General features: G+C 47.1%; 1 protein-coding gene across 2 annotated transcripts in view; it reads left to right on the plus strand.

Annotated features, from left to right (window-relative positions):
- The window catches only part of ABCB10 (ATP binding cassette subfamily B member 10), a 1,288,341-nt gene that overhangs the window by 336,907 nt on the left and 929,055 nt on the right, over positions 1-22,379 (plus strand). For both annotated transcript variants that reach the window (XM_069234944.1, XM_069234945.1), the window contains exon 3: positions 8,840-9,042. In XM_069234944.1, the coding sequence (XP_069091045.1) occupies positions 8,840-9,042 (203 nt within the window). The remainder of the gene's footprint in view (positions 1-8,839; positions 9,043-22,379) is intronic.

Consider the following 22,379-nt stretch of genomic DNA (forward strand, 5'->3'; position numbering starts at 1 on the left):
GGGCCAGATGCCCTACCACTCGAGTTCTATAGAGAACATTAGAGGAACCTGCTTGAAACTTTTCGCAAAGGCACAGCTAGGCAGATCCCATTGTCTTTGGAGATTGCCAGCATTATAATTTTCAAAAAGAAATACAGGCCACCCCACTCTCCCGGATCATATAGACCAATTTCCTTGTTAAACAGCGGTGGGAAGATATAAGCTAAGATCTTAGCAACTAGGCTAGCAAGAGTTATCCCTTTGCTAGTCTGCAAGAGGCAGCATGGTTTTATTCCCGGCAGGGGGGGGTCACATCAGAAGGATAATCTGCCTATTGAGCTTGCATGGATGCACCAGACACCACTTGGCCTGGTGCTATTAGATGAGCCATTCGATTGTGTTTCTTGGGATTTTTTATGGGAGACCCTGAAATGGAAGGGTATTGGGTAGGGCTATTTATCAGCTATTATGGCCATGTATAAGGCTCCCAAAGCTCAGGTACATCTGGGAAGTTTGGAGTCAAGCTTAATATCTATTACTAGAGGCACCAGACAGGGGTCTTCATGCTCTCCATTGCTGTTTGCATTATATATCGATCCGTTGTTAATTAAATTGGAGGGGAGTAACAACATCAATCCAGTGGTCTATCATGGGTAAAAATATAAGGTTTTTGCTTATACCGATGATGTTGTAACTACAACCGACCCTGAGGGAGCTATTAAGGAATTGAAGGGCTGGCTAAAAACTTTGAACTATATTCTGGTTATAAACTGAATGAGGATAAGACGCAGGTTATATGTTCAGCTCAGACCTTTATCAGAGACAAGCTGGTTGTGACGGATGCAATAGATTTAGGGATTAGAATTACGGCTGCAGTGAATGAGCTGGTGGAACTCAATATGGCTCCCCTGCTGAGCAAAGTAGAGAGAGACCTGGATAGAATGCATTATTTATATTTATCACTCTTGGGCCGCTGCAATGTTCTAAAAATTAATGTTTTACCAAAGATATTGTATTTGTTCCAGTCGATTCCTTTAGATATTGCAAAAAGCTGATGATGTAAGATAGAGGCAATTGGCAGCAATTTCTTGTGGGGTTATGCCAAGCCCAGAAGAGCTATGAAATATATTACCCTTCCAAAATGTCGAGGTGGCTGGGCAGCTCCCAACTTCATGCTATATTACTATGCTTGCTGCCTTCAACATATGGATATATTGATAACCTGAGGTACAACAGGGGGTATGCAAGCAGAGAATCCCTCCCTGTATCAAATGTTTTTGGGCTCTGAGGCAAAAGGCTGGCTTTTGAAATATGTGGAACCCAGCTATTTTATAAGGGTAAGACTTAAAACTTCACTAGCAGCTCATAAGGTTTGGATGCAGGTAAAATGATGGATTGGGATGGGCAGGATTGACTTTTGTACTCCACTGTTTCCTCATCAATCCCTTTCTCTAGCTTTAGGGATCCTATTTTAGATATTTGGCGACATGAAGGGATAGTGAGGATTGGGTTTTTATATGCAAATTCTGAGTGTAAGTTGTTTCTGGAGTTACAGACACAGTATGGCTTACCCAGGAACCACTTCTTAAAATTTTTACAAATTCGAGATTTTCTCCATCGCCATAAGTATGAAATTTCTCCGATGGATAAGATATTATTAATAGAGGCTATTGGCCGTAGGGAGAAGATAGGCACATTGTTTGATCTGTTAGTAGATGCCCAACAGGATGACTTAGTGATACAGAATGACAGATGGGGCACCCTAGTGGGCAAAGAGGGGGCGTGGTAGGAGGAATCATTAGAGTTAGCAGAAAACACATTTCTTTCTGCTAGTTTAAAAACCTAGCATTACAAGACACTATTCAATCTGTATTATACACCAGGAAAAATGTGCAAATGGGGAGGCTCTGATGGGAAATGTAAACGATGTGGGGGGCCAGGAGCTGAGATTATGCATATGTTTTTCACATGCCCGAGTTGAAATTATTGCTCTGTGAAGTAGAAATGTTCCTTAAGGATGTAATTGACGGAAGGGTTAATCTTACACCTACGGTAATGTAACTACGGGTGATGGACCCGTTGAAAAAGACTGGTTATATAAAAAAAATAAAAAAAAAAATTCTTTTTAGGGCTATGGCAATACTTAAATTATGTATAACCTCAGACTGGATCAAAAAAGACACTCTGACATTCAAAATCTTTTCACGGTATTGAGCTGAGTTTATGCAAGTTGAAAGGCTATAAGAAGAGGCGCACAGGGAACACATCTGGCACCATTGACTAAATGGGTTGAAGTGATTAGCATATCAGATAGAGCTCTTCTGTATGGGATTAATTATGCTGAACGTATTGTATTCCCTGCCCGTAAATGATGACTCATAAATGTATTGTGATGAGTGATCTTTGCTTAAATAATAACAAATACAAATAAATAAAAGGATATACAAGGAACTCTGCAGGGCTTTTGAAACTGCCCCCACCCTTCCAGCCTCCTGGAGAAACACCCCATGCCTGGTATGGCCAGTCCGGCGTTGCCCTGAACAACTCCACACCTTTACACTCTACTGTGCACAACTCCACTTTACACCACTCTTCGCCACTGCACTCTACGCACTTCACCTAAGAAATCTCTACTCTGTACCACTCTACTCTAAGCCAGTGCACTCTTCTCCACTGCACTCTTCACCACTCAAGTCTAGGACACTGCAATCTGCTCTGCACAACTGCACTTTATGCCACTGTACTCTAAGCCATTTCAGCACTTCACTTCACTTTACTAGGCTTGATGCCAGTACACTGTACACAAATGCACTTTACTCAGTTGCACTCCACTTCATGCCCTGCACTCTACACCAATCCACTCTACGCCACTTCAATCTACTCTGTACCACTGCACTTTGTGGCACTGCACTGTGCACCACTTTACTCTACGCTATTACTCTGTATGTCATTCTACGCCACTGCACTCTACCCTGCACCACTCCACTCTATGCCACTTCACTCTACTCAGAAACAATCTACTCAACTCTACTGCACTCTACTCCACACTATGCCATTGCACTCTACGCCATTCTGTTCTAAACCACTGCATTCTGTGCTAGTGCGTTCTACACTACTGCAGTCTATACCATTGCATTCTAGACCACTGTGCTTTACGCGGCACCATTGCACTTTGCGCCAATGCCCTCTAAGCCACTATACTCTCTGCCACTGCACTTTATGCTACTCTACATCCCTGCACTCTAAGACACTCTACTCTGAAACAATGCACTCTCCAGCACTGCACTCTACGCCACTCTACTCTACACTACTGCACTCTGTGCAAATGCACTCTAAGGCACTTTACTCTGCATGACTCCACAATACGCCTCTGCACTTTACAGTACTCTGCTCTGCACAACCTGGTTCCACTGTACTCTCTGCCACTCTACTTTGCACCATTCCTCTCTGCACCACTACACTCTACTATGCACCACTCTAATCTATGCCACTGCATTCTATGACACTGCTGAATTATATGCCACTGCACTCTACTCCACTCCACTCTACGTCACTATACTTTGCAACACTTTACAACAATGCACTCTATTCCAGTCCACTCTACTCTACAGCACTCCATGTCACTGCACTCTGTTCTACTCTGCAGCACTATACTGTCTGCCACTACACTCACCACACACCATTCTACTAAACACTACTTTATGCTAATGCACTCTGCGCCACTGTACACTGACCAACACTGCACGTTATGCCACTGAACTCTACTCTACTGCATTCTACTCCAATGCACTCTACGCCACTCTGCTATACATCACTCCACTCTACGCTACTGCACTCTGCATCACTCCACTATACGCCACTGCCTTAGCACCATATTTCTGCTCTGTACAATTCTACACCACTGCAGTCTGTACCACTCTACTCTGCACCACTCCACCCTACACCACTGCATTGTACTATGCAACACTGTTGTACACCACTGCATTACACCCTGCTGATTTCTATGCCGCTGCACTCTCCACAACTATACTCTGCAACACTGTACCCCAATGCACTGTACACCAGTCCAGTTTACGCCACTTCAATGTATGCCACTCTGTGCAGCTGCACTGTTTGCCAGGCCAATACAGAACACTTTCTGCCACTCTGCTCCACAACACCCTCCCCTACACCGCTAATTTTAAGCCATGTTTAGTAGCATCCATGCTGGTGTACAACATGGCTAAAACACTTTGAGAAAGCCAATAGCTCTTGCATAGGCGAGACCTGTAGATTTTGCCAATGCTTGTTCTTTTTTTCCTTTCCTGTCAATTTGGCTCCTAGATTGATCAAAACTTTTGCTTTTTGATGTGGTTCTCTGAATGCTGATAATGCTGAAAATGAAACAAAAACAATGAATGTCTGTGGTAGTAGGAATAAATGCAAAACAAATTATCAATTTTATGTCAGCAGCCCACGGTCCGCCTTCTATACCATACTGAATATCTCAGGTGTGTGTCAAGTTTCACTGAATAAGAGCCTTGTGCAAAAATTGCTTTGGTACAAACAATATAGACATTGAAATAATTTGGCAGAGTACAGCTGCAATGCCTGTTTCTGAGCTTGTTGTGGATCCATTTTAGTTCCCTGCTTTGGCACAGGGGATAGCTTTGCCTTTATCTTGCGGACATGTTGCCCTTTTTTACCTGATTCCCTTTTGACCTATTTGTATGCAATGTTTTATTCTATTTATTGATTTCCTTTTAGCACTGTTTGCAGATGCGTGCATTATAGAGAAATGTTTTAATTTTCCTAATCAGTGTTATTCTGAGAAAGCGTAATTAATAGTGATATACGTGTTTAATGTCATCATGCTTACTTTGTTTTACGCTAGAAGGAACAGAATGCAAACATGTCAGATATTTGTTATGTAATTGCCGACATAAGTTTGGGTACACAATCTGATGTTTAGGTACATACTTGCATCAGAATTCTTGCACAAATAATATGTGCCCTATAAAAACACCTAAAAAAACAAGTCATTAGAGGGGGTTTGTAGGAAAGTACCATCTTGCCTGGCATGTTACCCCCATATTTCACTGTATATATGTTGTTTTATTTGTATGTGTCACTGGGACCCTGCCAGCCATGGCCCCAGTGCTCATAAGTGTGCCCTGTATGTGTTACCTGTGTTATGACTGTCTCACTGAGGCTCTGCTAATCAGAACCTCAGTGGTTATGCTCTCTCATTTCTTTCCAAATTGTCAATAACAGACTAGTGACCATTTTTACCAATTTACATTGGCATACTGGAACACCCTTATAATTCCCTAGTATATGGTACTGAGGTACCCAGGGTATTGGGGTTGCAGGAGATCCCTATGGGCTGCAGCATTTCTTTTGCCACCCATAGGGAGCTCTGACAATTCTTACACAGGCCTGCCACTGCAGCCTGAGTGAAATAACGTCCACGTTATTTCACAGCCATTTTACACTGCACTTAAGTAACTTATAAATCACCTACATGTCTAACCTTTACCTGGTAAAGGTTGGGTGCTAAGTTACTTAGTGTGTGGGCACCCTGGCACTAGCCAAGGTGCCCCCACATTGTTCAGGGCCAATTCCCCGGACTTTGTAAGTGCGGGGACACCATTACACGCGTGCACTACATATAGGTCACTACCTATGTGTAGCTTCACAATGGTAACTCCGAATATGGCCATGTAACATGTCTAAGATCATGGAATTGCCCCACCAATGCCATCCTGGTATTGGGGAGACAATCCCATGATTCCCCGGGTCTCTAGCACAGACCCGGGTACTGCCAAACTGCCTTTCCCGGGGTTTCACTGCAGCTGCTGCTGCTGCCAACCCCTCAGACAGGTTTCTGCCCTCCTGGGGTCCAGCCAGGCTTGGCCCAGGAAGGCAGAACAAAGGACTTCCCCAGAGAGAGGGTGTTACACCCTCTCCCTTTGGAATAAGGTGTCAGGGCTGGGGAGGAGTAGCCTCCCCCAGCCTCTGGAAATGCTTTGATGGGCACAGATGGTGCCCATCTCTGCATAAGCCAGTCTACACCGGTTCAGGGATCCCCCAGCCCTGCTCTGGCGCGAAACTGGACAAAGGAAAGGGGAGTGACCACTCCCCTGACCTGCACCTCCCCTGGGAGGTGCCCAGAGCTCCTCCAGTGTGCTCCAGACCTCTGCCATCTTGGAAACAGAGGTGCTGCTGGCACACTGGACTGCTCTGAGTGGCCAGGGCCAGCAGGTGACGTCAGAGACTCCTTCTGATAGGCTCCTTCAGGTGTTGCTAGCCTATCCTCTCTCCTAAGTAGCCAAACCTCCTTTTCTGGCTATTTAGGGTCTCTGCTTTGGGGGATTCTTTAGATAACGAATGCAAGAGCTCATCAGAGTTCCTCTGCATCTCTTTCTTCACCTTCTGCCAAGGAATCGACTGCTGACCGCGCTGGAAGCCTGCAAAACTGCAACAAAGTAGCAACGACGACTACTGCGACACTGTAACGCTGATCCTGCCGCCTTCTCGACTGTTTTCCTGGTGGTGCATGCTGTGGGGATAGTCTGCCTCCTCTCTGCACTAGAAGCTCCAAAGAAATCTCCTGTGGGTCGATGGAATCTTCCCCCTGCAACCGCAGGCACCAAAGAACTGCATCACCGGTCCTCTGGGCCTCCTCTGAGCACGACGAGCGAGGTCCCTTGAACTCAGCAACTCTGTCCAAGTGACTCCCACAGTCCAGTGACTTTCCAGTCCAAGTTTGGTGGAGGTAAGTCCTTGCCTCCCCACGCCAGACTGCATTGCTGGGAACTGCGTGTTTTGCAGCTCCTCCGGCTCCTGTGCACTCATCGAGGATTTCCTTCGTGCACAACCAAGCCTGGGTCCCCGGCACTCTAACCTGCATTGCACGACCTCCTGAGTTGTCCTCCGGCGGCGTGGGACTCTCTTCTGCAACTTCGGGTGAGCACCGATTCACTCCACTTCGTAGTGCCTGTTCCAGCACTTCTGCGGGTGCTGCTTGCTTCTGAGTGGGCTCCTTCTCTTGCTGGACGCCCCCTCTGTCCCCTCACGCAATTGGTGACATCCTGGTCCCTCCTGGGCCACAGCAGCATCCAAAAACCCTAACCACGACCCTTGCAGCTAGCAAGGCTTGTTTGCAGTCCTGCGGGAAAACACTTCTGCACGACTCTTCACGACATGGGACATCCATCCTCCAAAGGGGAAGTTTCTAGCCCTTGTCGTTCCTGCAGAATCCTCAGCTTCTACCATCCGGTGGCAGCTTCCTTGCACCCACAGCTGGCATTTCCTGGGCATCTGCCCACTCCCGACTTGATCGTGACTTTTGGACTTGGTCCCCTTGTTCCACAGGTACTCTCGTCTGGAAATCCATTGTTGTTGCATTGCTGGTGTTGGTCTTTCCTGCAGAATTCCCCTAACACGACTTCTGTGCTCTTTGGGGAACGTAGGTGCACTTTGCACCCACTTTTCAGGGTCTTGGGGTGGGCTATTTTTCTAACCCTCCCTGTTTTCTTACAGTCCCAGCGACCCTCTACGAGGTCACATAGGTTTGGGGTCCATTCGTGGTTCGCATTCCACTTCTAGAGTATATGGTTTGTGTTGCCCCTATCCCTATGTGCCCCCATTGCATTCTATTGTGACTATACATTGTTTGCACTGTTTTCTATTGCTATTACTGCATATTTTGGTATTGTGTACATATATTTTGTGTATATTTGCTATCCTCATACTGACGGTACTCATACTCACTGAGATACTTTTGGCATATTGTCATAAAAATAAAGTACCTTTATTTTGAGTATATCTGTGTATTGTGTTTTCTTATGATATTGTGCATATGACACTAGTGGTACTGTAGGAGCTTCACTCGTCTCCTAGTTCAGCCTAAGCTGCTCTGCTAAGCTACCTTTTCTATCAGCCTAAGCTGCTAGACACCCCTCTACACTAATAAGGGATACCTGGGCCTGGTGCAAGGTGTAAGTACCCCTTGGTACTCACTACAAGCCAGTCCAGCCTCCTACAGGGTTCCACCAGGATATACCATCTAGACTCCACACCACTTTGTGGCTAATCTTAGCCTTGTGTCTCTACGATTCCTGACTTGGAGACTAATGGGCTGATCTCACCCTAAGGTAACAGGTATGGGGGTGTTTCTAATGGACACCAAACTGGCAGATTAGGCTTCTCATGCCCAGTTTTTGCTTTAGGGTAGGGTTAGGCCTTATTACTAGGAAACGCATATTTCATGTTATTGCAGTATGTTGGGGTTTTTCATATTTACCTTTTATCCACTCTATTCTACTTCTGATTTTTCTCATTGACATAATCATTGCAGCACATGTATTTTATTGTAGATTGCAGTCTTTCAATAAATATGTTGAAAACTGTCCTGCATCTTTTTCATTGCTCATGTGTGTGTAAGAGACTTATTTCTAACGATAGAAAGTCAGTGAGATTTATTACACCACGACTACCCTGAGAATTCACCAGAGTCCATGCGCTAGACTGTCAGAAATCACAGGGTTTGGGTGAGGTACTGCCAGAGAGCCGGGAGGTTTGGCCGACAGCTTCTAACCGGTGTAGGAGTGATTCAGTCACCTATGAGCAAAAGAGTATCTGCCCCTAATCCAGCAGTCTTGCTGAGAGGCAAGAGTTATTCACAACAAGTTGATTGTAGGACAGATTCTGCAGATAATTTGAAAAAGTGTTTAATTGGATAATATTAACATCTTTTGTTTTCAGCACCAGAACACAAACGTATTATTACTGTTAATAACGGAAAATGTTACAAATCTCTTTTACTACATAAAATATGTTTTGTTAATCTTAGCTGTGAACACTTTGTTCTCTGCAGGACAGCAGATTGTGAAACAGTTGCGAACGTCGTTGTTTTCCTCCATTTTGAGGCAGGAGGTTGCGTTCTTTGACAAAACTCGAACAGGAGAGCTAGTAAACCGCCTATCAATGGACACTGCCCTTTTGGGCCGTTCTGTGACAGAAAATCTCTCGGACGGTCTGAGATCTGTGGCCCAGGCATCCGTTGGCATCGGAATGATGGTAGGTGTGTGTGTGTGTTTTTTTTTTTAACATTGTAAATCGCAAGGTACGTTGTGCCATCTTGCCGTTGTTTAATCAATTGTATTTGCTAATCTCGGTGTACCGCATTCCCTGGCAGCTCCTCTGTGTAACTCTGCACCAATGCAATCCATGGGTGTCCCACTGCCTTCTGCTTACCCGCACAGCGCTTTGTACCTCTGTATGTTAACTGCATCCATTTTTTGCACTCCAGCCTTCCTTGCAGCATCTGTGTTCCACCCCACTCCACCTCTATGGGCCCTTTGTGTACATGCCCGCTCTCTTTAGCCCCTTTATGTGCTGCTACCTCTTGCCCCTGCAGTCCTTTTTGTTCTCATTACTTCCTCTCTGTGTTTCTTCCCCATGCAGCCCATTTGCATGTACATGCCCTGCAGCACTGTTCAACAGCCCTGTCCTGATCCTGCAACCCCTTTGTATGTCCCTAGTCCCTCCGCTGACCCTTAGTGCAGCCAGCTATCACCCTGCAACCTCAGTGTGGACCCGGCCTGTCAGGCAACTTCTCACTGTCACTCCCACTGCCTTATGCTTGCCTTATTTTCTGCCCCAACCCTCAGCCATCTCCCCTGTTTGCCCCTGCCTCAACTCTTTGTGCCCTCAGTAGCTTCTCTTTGATCCAGTGCCTCTCTGCAATCAAACATTTCCCTCATTCAACCCCCTCTTCTCCCACACCAATTGTTGCTTTCTCCTAATGTTTGTGAACATTTGAAGAGGTTTCAGTTAAACACAGGATTTGGCGGGATGTGCCTCCAGCAATCCCAAGCACCATCATTTTTTTTAATCTCCCCCGATGTCCAAGAACACTGGGAGAAATTGAAACGGGATTTGGGAAGGGGAGGGATCTTGTGGAGGGCTTTGAACTTCCTGGCTTGACCGGGGACAGGGAGTTCCTCATTAACGTCTGCCACCAACTTGCCCAAGAGTCGGGTTAGTATGTGCCACAATCTTTCTTAGCCTAAGGACAAAGAGGGATAAATATTCTCCTCCTGCACTTGTCCCCAAGAATGTGAGAGGGGATAAAAAAAACAACCCATGAGCAGGTCACCTGTCACTAGCCCCTGTCCCCTGTTCACAGTGGTGGGGGGGGACCAGGGCCAGGTGACATGTGACCCGCTCCTTTGTGGGCTGCAACACTGCTCAGGTCACAGAGGAGTGGATCAGTGTCAAGTGTCCTTGGACACTGCCCACTGTTCAAAATCGAAAATAGGGCAAAGAGTGGGTAGCTGCTCACCATTTGCTACTTATAGCATTTTCTTCATTTGACCTTCAGCAAGGTGAGGATTAGTATGTCAATATCAGCCCCTTGGTAAGGTTAGTGGGGATGGAGGCATTTTCGTCTTGTCAATGTCAACAGATTGCTGTTACCTTTCTCATCCTTTGGGGTATTAGGTACACAGTTGATGGACTGTAGTTGACCCTTTGCAAGTTTTCAAGTTAAAAATTTTCTCCCACCTCCGGAAGAGCAGGAGGACATGAGCTGCATTGTCCCCTCACTGTCCGTTAAGCAAGGCTGTCAAGGAACTTTATTTTCTGCCTGTGGGCAAGGGGAGGTTATTATTAGCCCCATGTAGTTGGGCCAAGCCTGAAGGGTTTGGCAGAAAGGGTTTTTTATGGTCTGGTTTGACAGTGCAGCTTTTCCCAGACACTTATGTGACTATCACTAGAGAGGAACTTGGGCTCTGCCCACATGTTGGAAGACAGGAGTACGTTTTTTGACTGGGCAGAAGTGCATTTCCACAAAAAAGTGCTTGCCCTCCACTGCAGCTATGCTCATTTTATGTATCCCGCTGGCTAAGGTTGAACTTCAAGGGGCTCTCAGATGACATTGTAATGCTGTAAAAGTGTCTAGATAATTTATTCTGTTTGTCCTTCTCTGGCAGCAACACAAATGGGAGGATGGCAGCCATTTACCTACATGGATTTTTAGGTCTGGCTTGACAGTGCAACTACAATAGATATAGTACACTGTTCCAAAGATAGAACATGCAGGACTGGAGAGAGTCAGTAGTTAAGGAGAGCCCTCACACACTCAATAGGATGTCAAGGTTCATCACTGGGCAATCTCCTCGTCAGACCGGTGCTGCAATGTCTGGCGGGCCACCCCTGGTACGGTGGTGGTACTTAACCGGAGATCGTATAACCGAATTTGGCTATGCCTGAGGTGAATACTGATTATCGGAGTATGTAGGAGAGAAGGGAAAGGTTAAAATGAGCTGAGAACCATAAACTTCACATTTAATAAATAAGAGAGAGGTTCAGGCCAAGATTAAAAGAAGAAAAATGAGGGAGTGTCAACGGGGATAATGTCCCACGGCACTCCACACAAGGGAAATAGGTAGTGCCCCAAATCCTAGAAAAATATGGGCTAAGTGCAACTGTCACCTAACTTTTTAATGTACACCAATATTATCCTGAAGTTTTTTGCTTCCACACATATGTATTTATTCATCTGCTATTTACTTATAATGATTCACATTACCATTCAACATTTCTTTAACCCCTTCGCTGCCAGGCCTTTCCCCCCTCCTGTGCCGAGCCTTTTTTTGGCTATTTGGAGCAGTTCGCGCTTAGGCCCTCATAACTTTTTGTTCACATAAGCTACCCACGCCAAATTTGCGTCCTTTTTTTCCAACATCCTAGGGATTCTAGAGGTACCCAGACTTTGTGGGTTCCCCAGAAGGAGGCCAAGAAATTAGCCAAAAAACAGTGAAAATTTCGTTTTTTTTTTTAAAAAAATGGAAAAATGGGCTGCAGAAGAAGGCTTGTGGTTTTTTCCCTGAAAAGGGCATCAACAAAGGGTTTGCGGTGATAAAATCACCAGCTTCCCAGCTTTCAGGAACAGGCAGACTTGAATCAGAAAACCCAATTTTTCAACACAATTTTGGCATTTTACTGGGACATACCCCATTTTTAGTTTTTTTTGTGCTTTCAGCCTCCTTCCAGTCAGTGACAGAAATGGGCATGAAACCAACGCTGGATCCCAGAAACCGCAACATTTTTGGAAAGTAGACAAAAATCTGAATTCAGCAAGGGGTCATTTGTGTAGATCCTACAAGGGTTTCCTACAGAAAATAACAACTGAAAAAGAAAAATATTGAAATTGAGGTGAAAAAAACATCAATTTTTCTCTACGTTTTACTCTGTAACTTTTTCCAGCAATGTCAGATTTTCGAAAGCAATATACTGTTACATCTGCTGGACTCTTCTGGTTGCGGGGATATATAGGGCTTATAGGTTCATCAAGAACTCTAGCTACCCAGAGCCAATAAATGACCTGCACCCTGCAGTGGGTTTTCAATCTATGCCGAAATATAAAGAGTAAAAAATAGCTATCAAGAAAACCTTTGTATTTCCAAAATGGGCACAAGATAAGGTGTTGAGAAGCAGTGGTTATTTGCACATCTCTGAATTCCGGGGTGCCCATACTAGCATGTGAATTACAGGGCATTTCTCAAATAGACGTCTTTTTTACACACTGTCTTACATTTGGAAGGAAAAAATGTAGAGAAAGACAAGGGGCACTAACACTTGTTTTGCTATTCTATGTTCCCCCAAGTCTCCCGATAAAAATGATACCTCACTTGTGTGGGTAGGCCTAGCGCCCGCGACAGGATATGCCCCAAAACACAACGTGGACACATCACAGAAAACAGAGGTGTTTTTTGCAAAGTGCCTACCTGTAGATTTTGGCCTGTAGCTCAGCCGCCACCTAGGGAAACCTACCAAACCTGTGCATTTCTGAAAACTAGAGACCTAGGGGAATACAAGATGGGGTGACTTGTGTGGCTCGGACCAGGTTCTGTTACCCAGAATCCTTTGCAAACCTCAAAATTTGGCTAAAAATACACATGTTCCTCACATTTCTGTGGCAGAAAGTTCTGGAATCTGAGAGGAGCCACGAATTTCCTTCCACCCAGCGTTCCCCCACGTCTCCCGATAAAAATGATACCTCACTTGTGTGGGTAGGCCTAGCGCCCGCGACAGGAAACGCCCCAAAGCACAACGTGGACACAGCCAAATTGGTGAAGGAAAACAGAGGTGTTTTTTGCAAAGTGCCTACCTGTAGATTTTGGCCTGTAGCTCAGCCGCCACCTAGGGAAACCTACCAAACCTGTGCATTTCTGAAAATTAGAGACCTAGGGGAATCCAAGATGGGGTGACTTGTGTGGCTCGGACCAGGTTCTGTTACCCAGAATCCTTTGCAAACCTCAAAATTTGGCTAAAAATACACATGTTCCTCACATTTCTGTGGCAGAAAGTTCTGGAATCTGAGAGGAGCCACGAATTTCCTTCCACCCAGCGTTCCCCCACGTCTCCCGATAAAAATGATACCTCACTTGTGTGGGTAGGCCTAGCGCCCGCGACAGGAAACGCCCCAAAGTGCAACGTGGACACAGCCAAATTGGTGAAGGAAAACAGAGGTGTTTTTTGCAAAGTGCCTACCTGTAGATTTTGGCCTGTAGCTCAGCCGCCACCTAGGGAAACCTACCAAACCTGTGCATTTCTGAAAACTAGAGACCTAGGGAAATCCAAGATGGGGTGACTTGTGTGGCTCGGACCAGGTTCTGTTACCCAGAATCCTTTGCAAACCTCAAAATTTGGCTAAAAATACACATGTTCCTCACATTTCTGTGGCAGAAAGTTCTGGAATCTGAGAGGAGCCACGAATTTCCTTCCACCCAGAGTTCCCCCACGTCTCCCGATAAAAATGATACCTCACTTGTGTGGGTAGGCCTAGCGCCCGCGACAGGAAACACCCCAAAGCGCAACGTGGACACAGCCAAATTGGTGAAGGAAAACAGAGGTGTTTTTTGCAAAGTGCCTACCTGTAGATTTTGGCCTGTAGCTCAGCCGCCACCTAGGGAAACCTACCAAACCTGTGCATTTCTGAAAACTAGAGACCTAGGGGAATCCAAGATGGGGTGACTTGTGTGGCTCGGACCAGGTTCTGTTACCCAGAATCCTTTGCAAACCTCAAAATTTGGCAAAAAAAACACATGTTCCTCACATTTCTGTGGCAGAAAGTTCTGGAATCTGAGAGGAGCCACAAATTTCCTTCCACCCAGCGTTCCCCCACGTCTCCCGATAAAAATGATACCTCACTTGTGTGGGTAGGCCTAGCGCCCGCGACAGGAAACGCCCCAAAGCGCAACGTGGACACATCACATTTTTTCATTGAAAACAGTGCCTACCTGTAGATTTTGGCCTCTAGCTCAGCCGGCACCTAGGGTAACCTACCAAACCTGTGCATTTCTGAAAACTAGAGACCTAGGGGAATCCAAGATGGGGTGACTTGTGTGGCTCGGACCAGGTTATGTTACCCAGAATCCTTTGCAAACCTCAAATTCTGTCTAAAAAAACACATTCTCCACACATTTCGGTGACAGAAAGTTCTGGAATCTGAGTGGAGCCACAAATTTCCTTCCACCCAGCGTTCCCCCAAGTCTCCCGATAAAAATGATACCTCACTTGTGTGGGTGGGCCAGGTGCCTGCAACAGAATAAGGCCCAAAACTTGTAGAGATAGAGGGGATAGCACAGCAAGTTTATAAGGACATATTCTTTTATACATCTTTAGACTGACTCTGCTTTGGGGACCCACATAAGTGAGGTGTCATTTTACTTGGGAGGCTGAGGGGAACACTGGGGAGTAGGAATTTTGTGCTGGAGTGGTGATCCTACGAAGAAAAGTCAGGAAAATATGCTTTTTTTAAGCACATTGAGGTTTACAGAGTAGTCTGGGTAAGAAAATGTTGGGGGATCCACGCAAGCCACACCTCCCTGGACTCCTTGGGGTGTCTAGTTTTATAAAATGTCTGGGTTTGGTAGGTTTCCCTAGATGAAGGCCGCACACAGGACCAAAAACATAGGTGCCCTCTCCCCCCCCAAACACAGGTAGTTTTGTAATATATCGTTTTGATGTGCCCACATACGTCCGTGATGTGCCAAACACTAAAATTTTGAAAAGAAACACAGTTAGGTTATGTGAAAAAGACCCCTCACCCACCAACCAAGTTGGTGGCATGCTTCATCATCGGGGTCCCACCTGAGGCACCTAGCGTGTCACAGGTGTGCTGCGACGCCTGATTACAGCGGAGCAGGTTTTGTCATTTTTACCACACATACTGGTTGGATTTGGCACGAGGGTGAGTGATGGTTCAGTGGATCAAATTTTACTAACAAGAGCTTTCACAAAAATGAAATGCACTGTTAGTAACTGAAAGGCAAAAAACTGAACCAATGACTCACAGCTCGTGAGCTGTAAAGCCGCGACAAGGCACCAACCGCTTTACAGTCCATTCACACAACTTTCATACATGACACACACAAGGCCATTCACACCGCCAGCCACGGGCCCAGCACATTACAACACTCACATCGACAGACAGCGCCACTCAAGGGCCCATCACTTACATACGCCCACGTGCCTGATACAACAATCACACCAGCTGATGGCAGTGTGTGGACTGGTGTTTGGCTGGCAGTGTGTTGCAGTAGCCAACAGCAAGTCAATATGTACACTCTCAGCCAAGCCCCACTCCACCCACAATGGCATAATTTTTTTTTTTTTTTTTTTAACAGAGGAACCCCTAACTAAGTAGAAAGAATTACAAAACTACAAACACAAAAGCTCTAACTAAGAACATGACAGAAATGCTAACCATGAAACTAAACACATGAAAATACAAAACAGACATGAGTTTACACTCATGGTTGTTCCCAGAAATTCTTCTGGGTGTGGTAATTCTTAAAACAAGCACCGACACACAGCCCAGGCTTTGAAGGACAATCCGGGCAGTACATTCGAGACTCCCTCCGGATACCTCTTCGAAAACACACTCTACATTTCTTAGCTGGAAAGTCTTTTTTGGGTGTGGGAGGAATGTGCTCAGCAAAGTGGCGATCTTTCAATCTAGCCACATCCTCCACCACTGCTTCTCTAGGAACTCTGGCCTGTTCCACCACAATAAGGCTCTCTATCACTGACTCCTGAAATTTCACAAATGTCATCTTTGACTCTGGAGACCTATCCCTAAACACAATAAAAGCATTGAAGGTTGCTAAGTGGAAGAGGTGAAGTGCTAACTTCTTATACCAAACGTAAGACTTACGAATAGCAGTATAAGGTTCCAACCTCTGGTCAACTCTATCTACACCTCCCATGTGCTTATTATAATCTAAAATGCACACAGGTTTGCGCACTTCAGCAACCTGGCCCCAAACAGTCACAGGGGAAGTACTCTCATCATGGATGGTACTTAGCATGTAGACATCCCTCTTATCTGAAAATTTCAAAGCTAGCAGCTCCTCGTTCCGCAAGGCACAGCACTGTCCTCTCTCAAGTTTTTTACAGACAAGCTCCCTTGGATAGCCTTTCCGGTTAGAACGGATTGTGCCACAAGCAACTGTGTCCACTCTAAACAATTCCTTGAACAATTGCACACCACTGTAGAAGTTATCTACATACAAATGGTGACCTTTGTTGAACAGTCGTCTACCAAGATCCCACACAATTTTCTCAGTAACTCCAAAAGTGGGAGGACAACCAGGGGGGTCAATATTGGAATCCCTACCAGTGTACACACGGAAACTATACACATATCCTGTCCTACTTTCAGACAGCATATACAATTTAATTCCATATCGTGCCCTTTTGCTAGGAATGTACTGCCTAAAAACCAAACGACCCTTGAAGAGGACCAAAGACTCGTCCACACTCTTTGCCTGGAACATAGACCTCCGAAAACCGATCTACAAAATGATCAAGGACAGGCCTAATCTTAAAAAGACGGTCAGAATCTGGGTGATCTCGTGGCAAGGCTAATGCATTGTCAACAAAATGCAGCATCCTAAGAAGAAGCAAATACCGATTACGACTCATGGTCGCTGGAAATATAGCTGTTGCCATCAAGGGACTAGTAGACCAATAAGAAGCCAGTGACGGCTTCCTTATCAACCCCATCAAAAAAGTCAAACCCAAAAACTTTTTTAACTCCTCCAAATTTGTGGGAATCCACTGGGCAGCTCTAGAGTGTGGCCTAAGTCTAGCAGCGTTGTCCCTCAAATGCTGCTCCGCATACAAATTAGTCTGCTCAACAATCTCTTCCAAAAACACATCATCCATGAATAACTCAAAGAAATTGATAGGCATAAAGTTCTCTGTATTGGCGTTACACCCCGGGAGACCAGTAAAGGCAGGCAACTCTGGCTGCTGCATGTTTGGGGCAACCCAGACATCAGGTCTTATAACGGGAAACCTTTCAGCCCCAGGTTGCTGCACTATTGGCACATCAATGTCCTCCTCTACAACAGGCCCTTCATCTGCACTGAGTGTGGCTTCATCATCAGAAGATTCCCCTCCAAGAGAAACATCACTGCCAGAATCTCTGACTTCCTCCTCTGCCTCAGATGCAGAGTCTGTCTCATAGTCATGATCAGACTGTGACTCAAAAAGCATACCAACCACCTGCTGAGCGGTGGTTCCTGCGGTTAGCCATGATATCTCCTGCTAAAATTAACTGGACAAATTCACCACCAACAACCAGCACTGTGTAAGACAAGTGACAAAGTGTAGCTTTGTTAGTAAGAGTTATAAACTCAAAAACTATTCCGCTCACTTGCCTGAAAAAGCTTGATTCACCAGCAACTACACAGCAATCACCAATGATATCCCACTAAAAATAAAGAAAGAAAGGCAAATTAGAAATAAGACAAAACAAATGTCATTGTGCACAAACCTAAGGACAATTTCACACACAATCCTGCATTTAGTACACCCCCTACAAACATGTCATTCATGCATGGCAACAATACTCCTTTGGAGTAAATTGTTTTTACTTACCTAAAACATGCAACTGTGCAAACTGCAGGTCAACCACTGCCAAAACCGCAAGGAGCCACAGCAAATAAAGCAAAAGCTTTGAACTAGAACAAAAAGGAGGAAAACATTTTTTATCACAAATGCAAAGACTTCTTCAGTTGACAAACACCCCACCATCAAACATTTAGAAATTGGTGCCTAAGTGGATTCTGCCATAGGGGCAGATGGGCCTACTAATAAAATAGACCTGTCTACCCCAAGGAAGCCAGAAAATACCTTTAGTAGTGTGTCCCCATGGAGAGCGACCCTTGCCAAAGGGGACAGCCCTCAAAAAAAAAAAAAAAAAAAAACACACAACACTATTCCTGGTGCCTAAGTGGCTTCTGCCCCCCTTGGGGGCAGGTGGGCCTAAGAAAATAGGCCCATCTGCCCCCAGGGGGTGTAGAAATGGGCAACAGGTCAATGCCCCCCTTGGGGGGGCGCCCCGTGACCAAGGGGACGCCCCCCCCCCCCCACAAAAATAAACAAATAAAAAAAAATCCCTGGCGTTCTAGTAGTTTCTGCCCCCCTTTGGGGCAGACCAGCCTAAAAATAATAGGCTGATCTGTCTCCAAGGGGTGCAGAAATGGCCTGGGTACATGTGCCCCCAAAGTGGGGGGCGACCCTTGCCCAAGGCCCCACCCATCCACTAACACACACACACACGCCCCCAGGGGGTGTAGAAATGGGCAACAGGTCAATGCCCCCCTTGGGGGGCGCCCCGTGACCAAGGGGACGCCCCCCCACAAAAATAAACAAATTAAAAAAAATCCCTGGCGTTCTAATAGTTTCTGCCCCCCTTGGGGGCAGACCAGCCTAAAAATAATAGGCTGATCTGTCTCCAAGGGGTGCAGAAATGGCCTGGGTACATGTGCCCCCAAAGTGGGGGGCGACCCTTGCCCAAGGCCCCACCCATCCACTAACACACACACACACACACACACACACACACACACACACACACACACACACACACACACACACACACACACACACACACTATCCCTGGTGTCTAAGTGGCTTCTGCCCCCCTTGGGGGCAGGTGGGCCTAAGAAAATAGGCCCATCTGCCCCCAGGGGGTGTAGAAATGGGCAACAGGTCAATGCCCCCCTTGGGGGGGCGCCCCGTGACCAAGGGGGCCCCCCGTGACCAAGGGGACGCCCCCCCCACAAAAATAAACAAATAAAAAAAAATCCCTGGCGTTCTAGTAGTTTCTGCCCCCCTTGGGGGCAGACCAGCCTAAAAATAATAGGCTGATCTGTCTCCAAGGGGTGCAGAAATGGCCTGGGTACATGTGCCCCCAAAGTGGGGGGCGACCCTTGCCCAAGGCCCCACCCATCCACTAACACACACACACACACACACACACACTATCCCTGGTGTCTAAGTGGCTTCTGCCCCCCTTGGGGGCAGGTGGGCCTAAGAAAATAGGCCCATCTGCCCCCAGGGGGTGTAGAAATGGGCAACAGGTCAATGCCCCCCTTGGGGGGGCACCCCGTGACCAAGGGGACTCCCCCCCACAAAAATAAACAAATAAAAAAAAATCGCTGGCGTTCTAATAGTTTCTGCCCCCCTTGGGGGCAGACCAGCCTAAAAATAATAGGCTGATCTGTCTCCAAGGGGTGCAGAAATGGCCTGGGTACATGTGCCCCCAAAGTGAGGGGCGACCCTTGCCCAAGGCCCCACCCATCCACTAACACACACACACACACACACACTATCCCTGGTGTCTAAGTGGCTTCTGCCCCCCTTGGGGGCAGGTGGGCCTAAGAAAATAGGCCCATCTGCCCCCAGGGGGTGTAGAAATGGGCAACAGGTCAATGCCCCCCTTGGGGGGGCGCCCCGTGACCAAGGGGACGCCCCCCCACAAAAATAAACAAATAAAAAAAAATCCCTGGCGTTCTAGTAGTTTCTGCCCCCCTTGGGGGCAGACCAGCCTAAAAATAATAGGCTGATCTGCCCTCAAGGGGGGCAGAAATGGCCCTAAAAGACATGCCCCCCAAAGGGGAGCGACCCTTGCCCAAGGGGGCGCCCCCCCATCCACTACACACACAATCCCTGGTGCCTAAGTGGCTTCTGCCCCCCTTGGGGGCAGATGGACCTAAAAAAAATAGGCCGATTTGCCCCCAAGGGGGGCAGGAAAGGCCAACAGTTCTCTGCCCCCTTGGGGGGGCGCCCCTTGCCCAAGGGGGCACCCCCCCCACACAAATACACATAAAAATAAAAAACCCTGGTGATCTAGTGTTTTCTGCCCCCCTTGGGGGCAGATCTGGCTAAAAAGTAGCCAATCTGCCCTCAAGGGGGGCAGAAATGGCCCGAAAAGACATGCCCCCCAAAGGGGAGCGACCCTTGCCCAAGGGGGCGCCCCCCCATCCACTACACACACAATCCCTGGTGCCTAAGTGGCTTCTGCCCCCCTTGGGGGCAGATGGACCTAAAAAAAATAGGCTGATCTGCCCCCAAGGGGGGCAGAAAAGGCCAACAGTTCTCTGCCCCCTTGGGGGGGGGCGCCCCTTGCCCAAGGGGTCACCCCCAACACATAAATGCAAAAAAAATAAATAATCCCTGGTGATCTAGTGTTTTCTGCCCCCCTTGGGGGCAGATCTGGCTGAAAAGTAGCCAATCTGCCCCCAAGGGGGGCAGAAATGGCCGTAGTAATTGCCCCCCTAAAGGGGAGCGACCCTTGCCCAAGGGGCCGCTCCCCGCGTGCCAAAAACAGTAAAAAAACAATAAAGATAACAAATCCCTGGTGTCTAGTGGGCATTCCTGCTGCCCGATCGCAATGCGATCGGGCAGCAGGAATGCTCAAAGAGACACAGGGGAAAAGGAAAAGCCTTTCCTTTTCCCCGGTGCCTCTTTAGCCCCAACCCCCCACCCACTGGGAAGAGGAACTCACCTCTTGACTCGTCGCCGCACAGGAAGCAAATGGCTTCCTGTGCGGCGAGGATCCCATAATGAAGTCAGCGCGCGATCGCGCGCTGACGTCATTATGGGGGGGTGGGGGGGTGGGGGGGTCGGGGGTGGAAGGGGAAGGGCTTCCCCTTCCATCCCCGACTTTGGGGGGTGGGAGGGAAGCACACAGAGGGAGCGAGAGCGCTCCCTCTGGGCTGTGTGCCGAGGACGTAGTGGTTACATCCTCGGCACAGCAGCACTGTGCCGGGGGACGTAACCACTACGTCCGCGGCACAGAAGGGGTTAAAGCCAGACCCATTGGCATGCCAATGTTTTTTTATTTTATCTCTTCCCGGCCAGCCAAACATGTCAGGATGACCGATTCATAAGTGAACGTTCTTTCCTTCCACCTTATGACTTAAAAACCATGAAGCTTATTTCTTTTTTGTTCATTTTTTTTATCTCGCCTACAGACCTTTGTAACTGTTTTTGTCAACGACCTATTGTTCACAGTAAATTATATACACACAATGGACTTTGGATCTGTCCCTTGTTTGCAAGTGGATGGTTTTATTGTGTAACTCAATTTCCTTATGTGGAAAAAGGTGTCCCTTACAGCCAACCTGTCCAGCCCCCACAGCAAACCCAGCGGTTTCATTGTAGGGGTTGTGGTGTCCACCACCCCTGGGTCCAAAGTCTGCAAGCTGCCCATCCTATTGTCACTCCGCCGGCCCAAATGACCCAAATTAATATGCTCACCTTGGCAAAAGTCTTGTCGCACCCTCAACCCTGAAGACTGCAAAATAGTGTTGGACCTGCAAGACACCTATTTCCGTATTCCTGTTCAGCTGGCCCATTGGTGCTACCTGCGGTTTGTGTTGGGAGAGGTGCATTTGCAGTTTGCTGCACTCCCCTTTGGTTTCACCAGCACCCCTCAGGTGTTATTGAAAAATGACAGCGGTGGTGAGAGCACATATTTGGAAGTCAGGGATGCTAGTCTTCCCCTACCTCAACGATTAGCTGTTGAAGATGGTCTCACCCTGGGCATTTGTTAGACACCTTTAGATGATTGTGAACCTTCTGTCATTTTTGGGGTTAACTATCAACATGACCGTGTCAAACTTCACTCCATCTCCAGCCCTCCCCTTGTTCTGGGCCATTCTATACACAGTTTGGTTTCCTGCCTTTCCTTTGGAAAGGAATCCAGGACATTCAGGCTATGATCCTGATCGTTTAACCTTGGTCCTGGATTTTGGTGAAGTCGATACTGAGGCAGCTGTGACTGATGGCCTCCTATATCTTGCAGGATGAGCACCTCAGTTGGCATATGCGGGTCTGCAGTGGGCTCTGAAGACCCAATGGGCTCAGCATCAGGAAGGCTTTTCCAACTACTACGTAAAATCTTGTGGAGACTACAAATGATCTGTAGTCAGTGGCAGACCTCCTTCCCTTTCCTACATGGAGTTGACATTGGAGACCGATGCATCACTTCTGGGTTGGGGCAGCCAACAGTGGTAGATGGCAATCAGAGGCCTATGGTCTCTGGCAGA

The sequence above is a fragment of the Pleurodeles waltl genome, chromosome 5 (assembly GCF_031143425.1).
Source record: "Pleurodeles waltl isolate 20211129_DDA chromosome 5, aPleWal1.hap1.20221129, whole genome shotgun sequence".
NCBI classification, from domain to species: Eukaryota; Metazoa; Chordata; class Amphibia; order Caudata; family Salamandridae; genus Pleurodeles; species Pleurodeles waltl.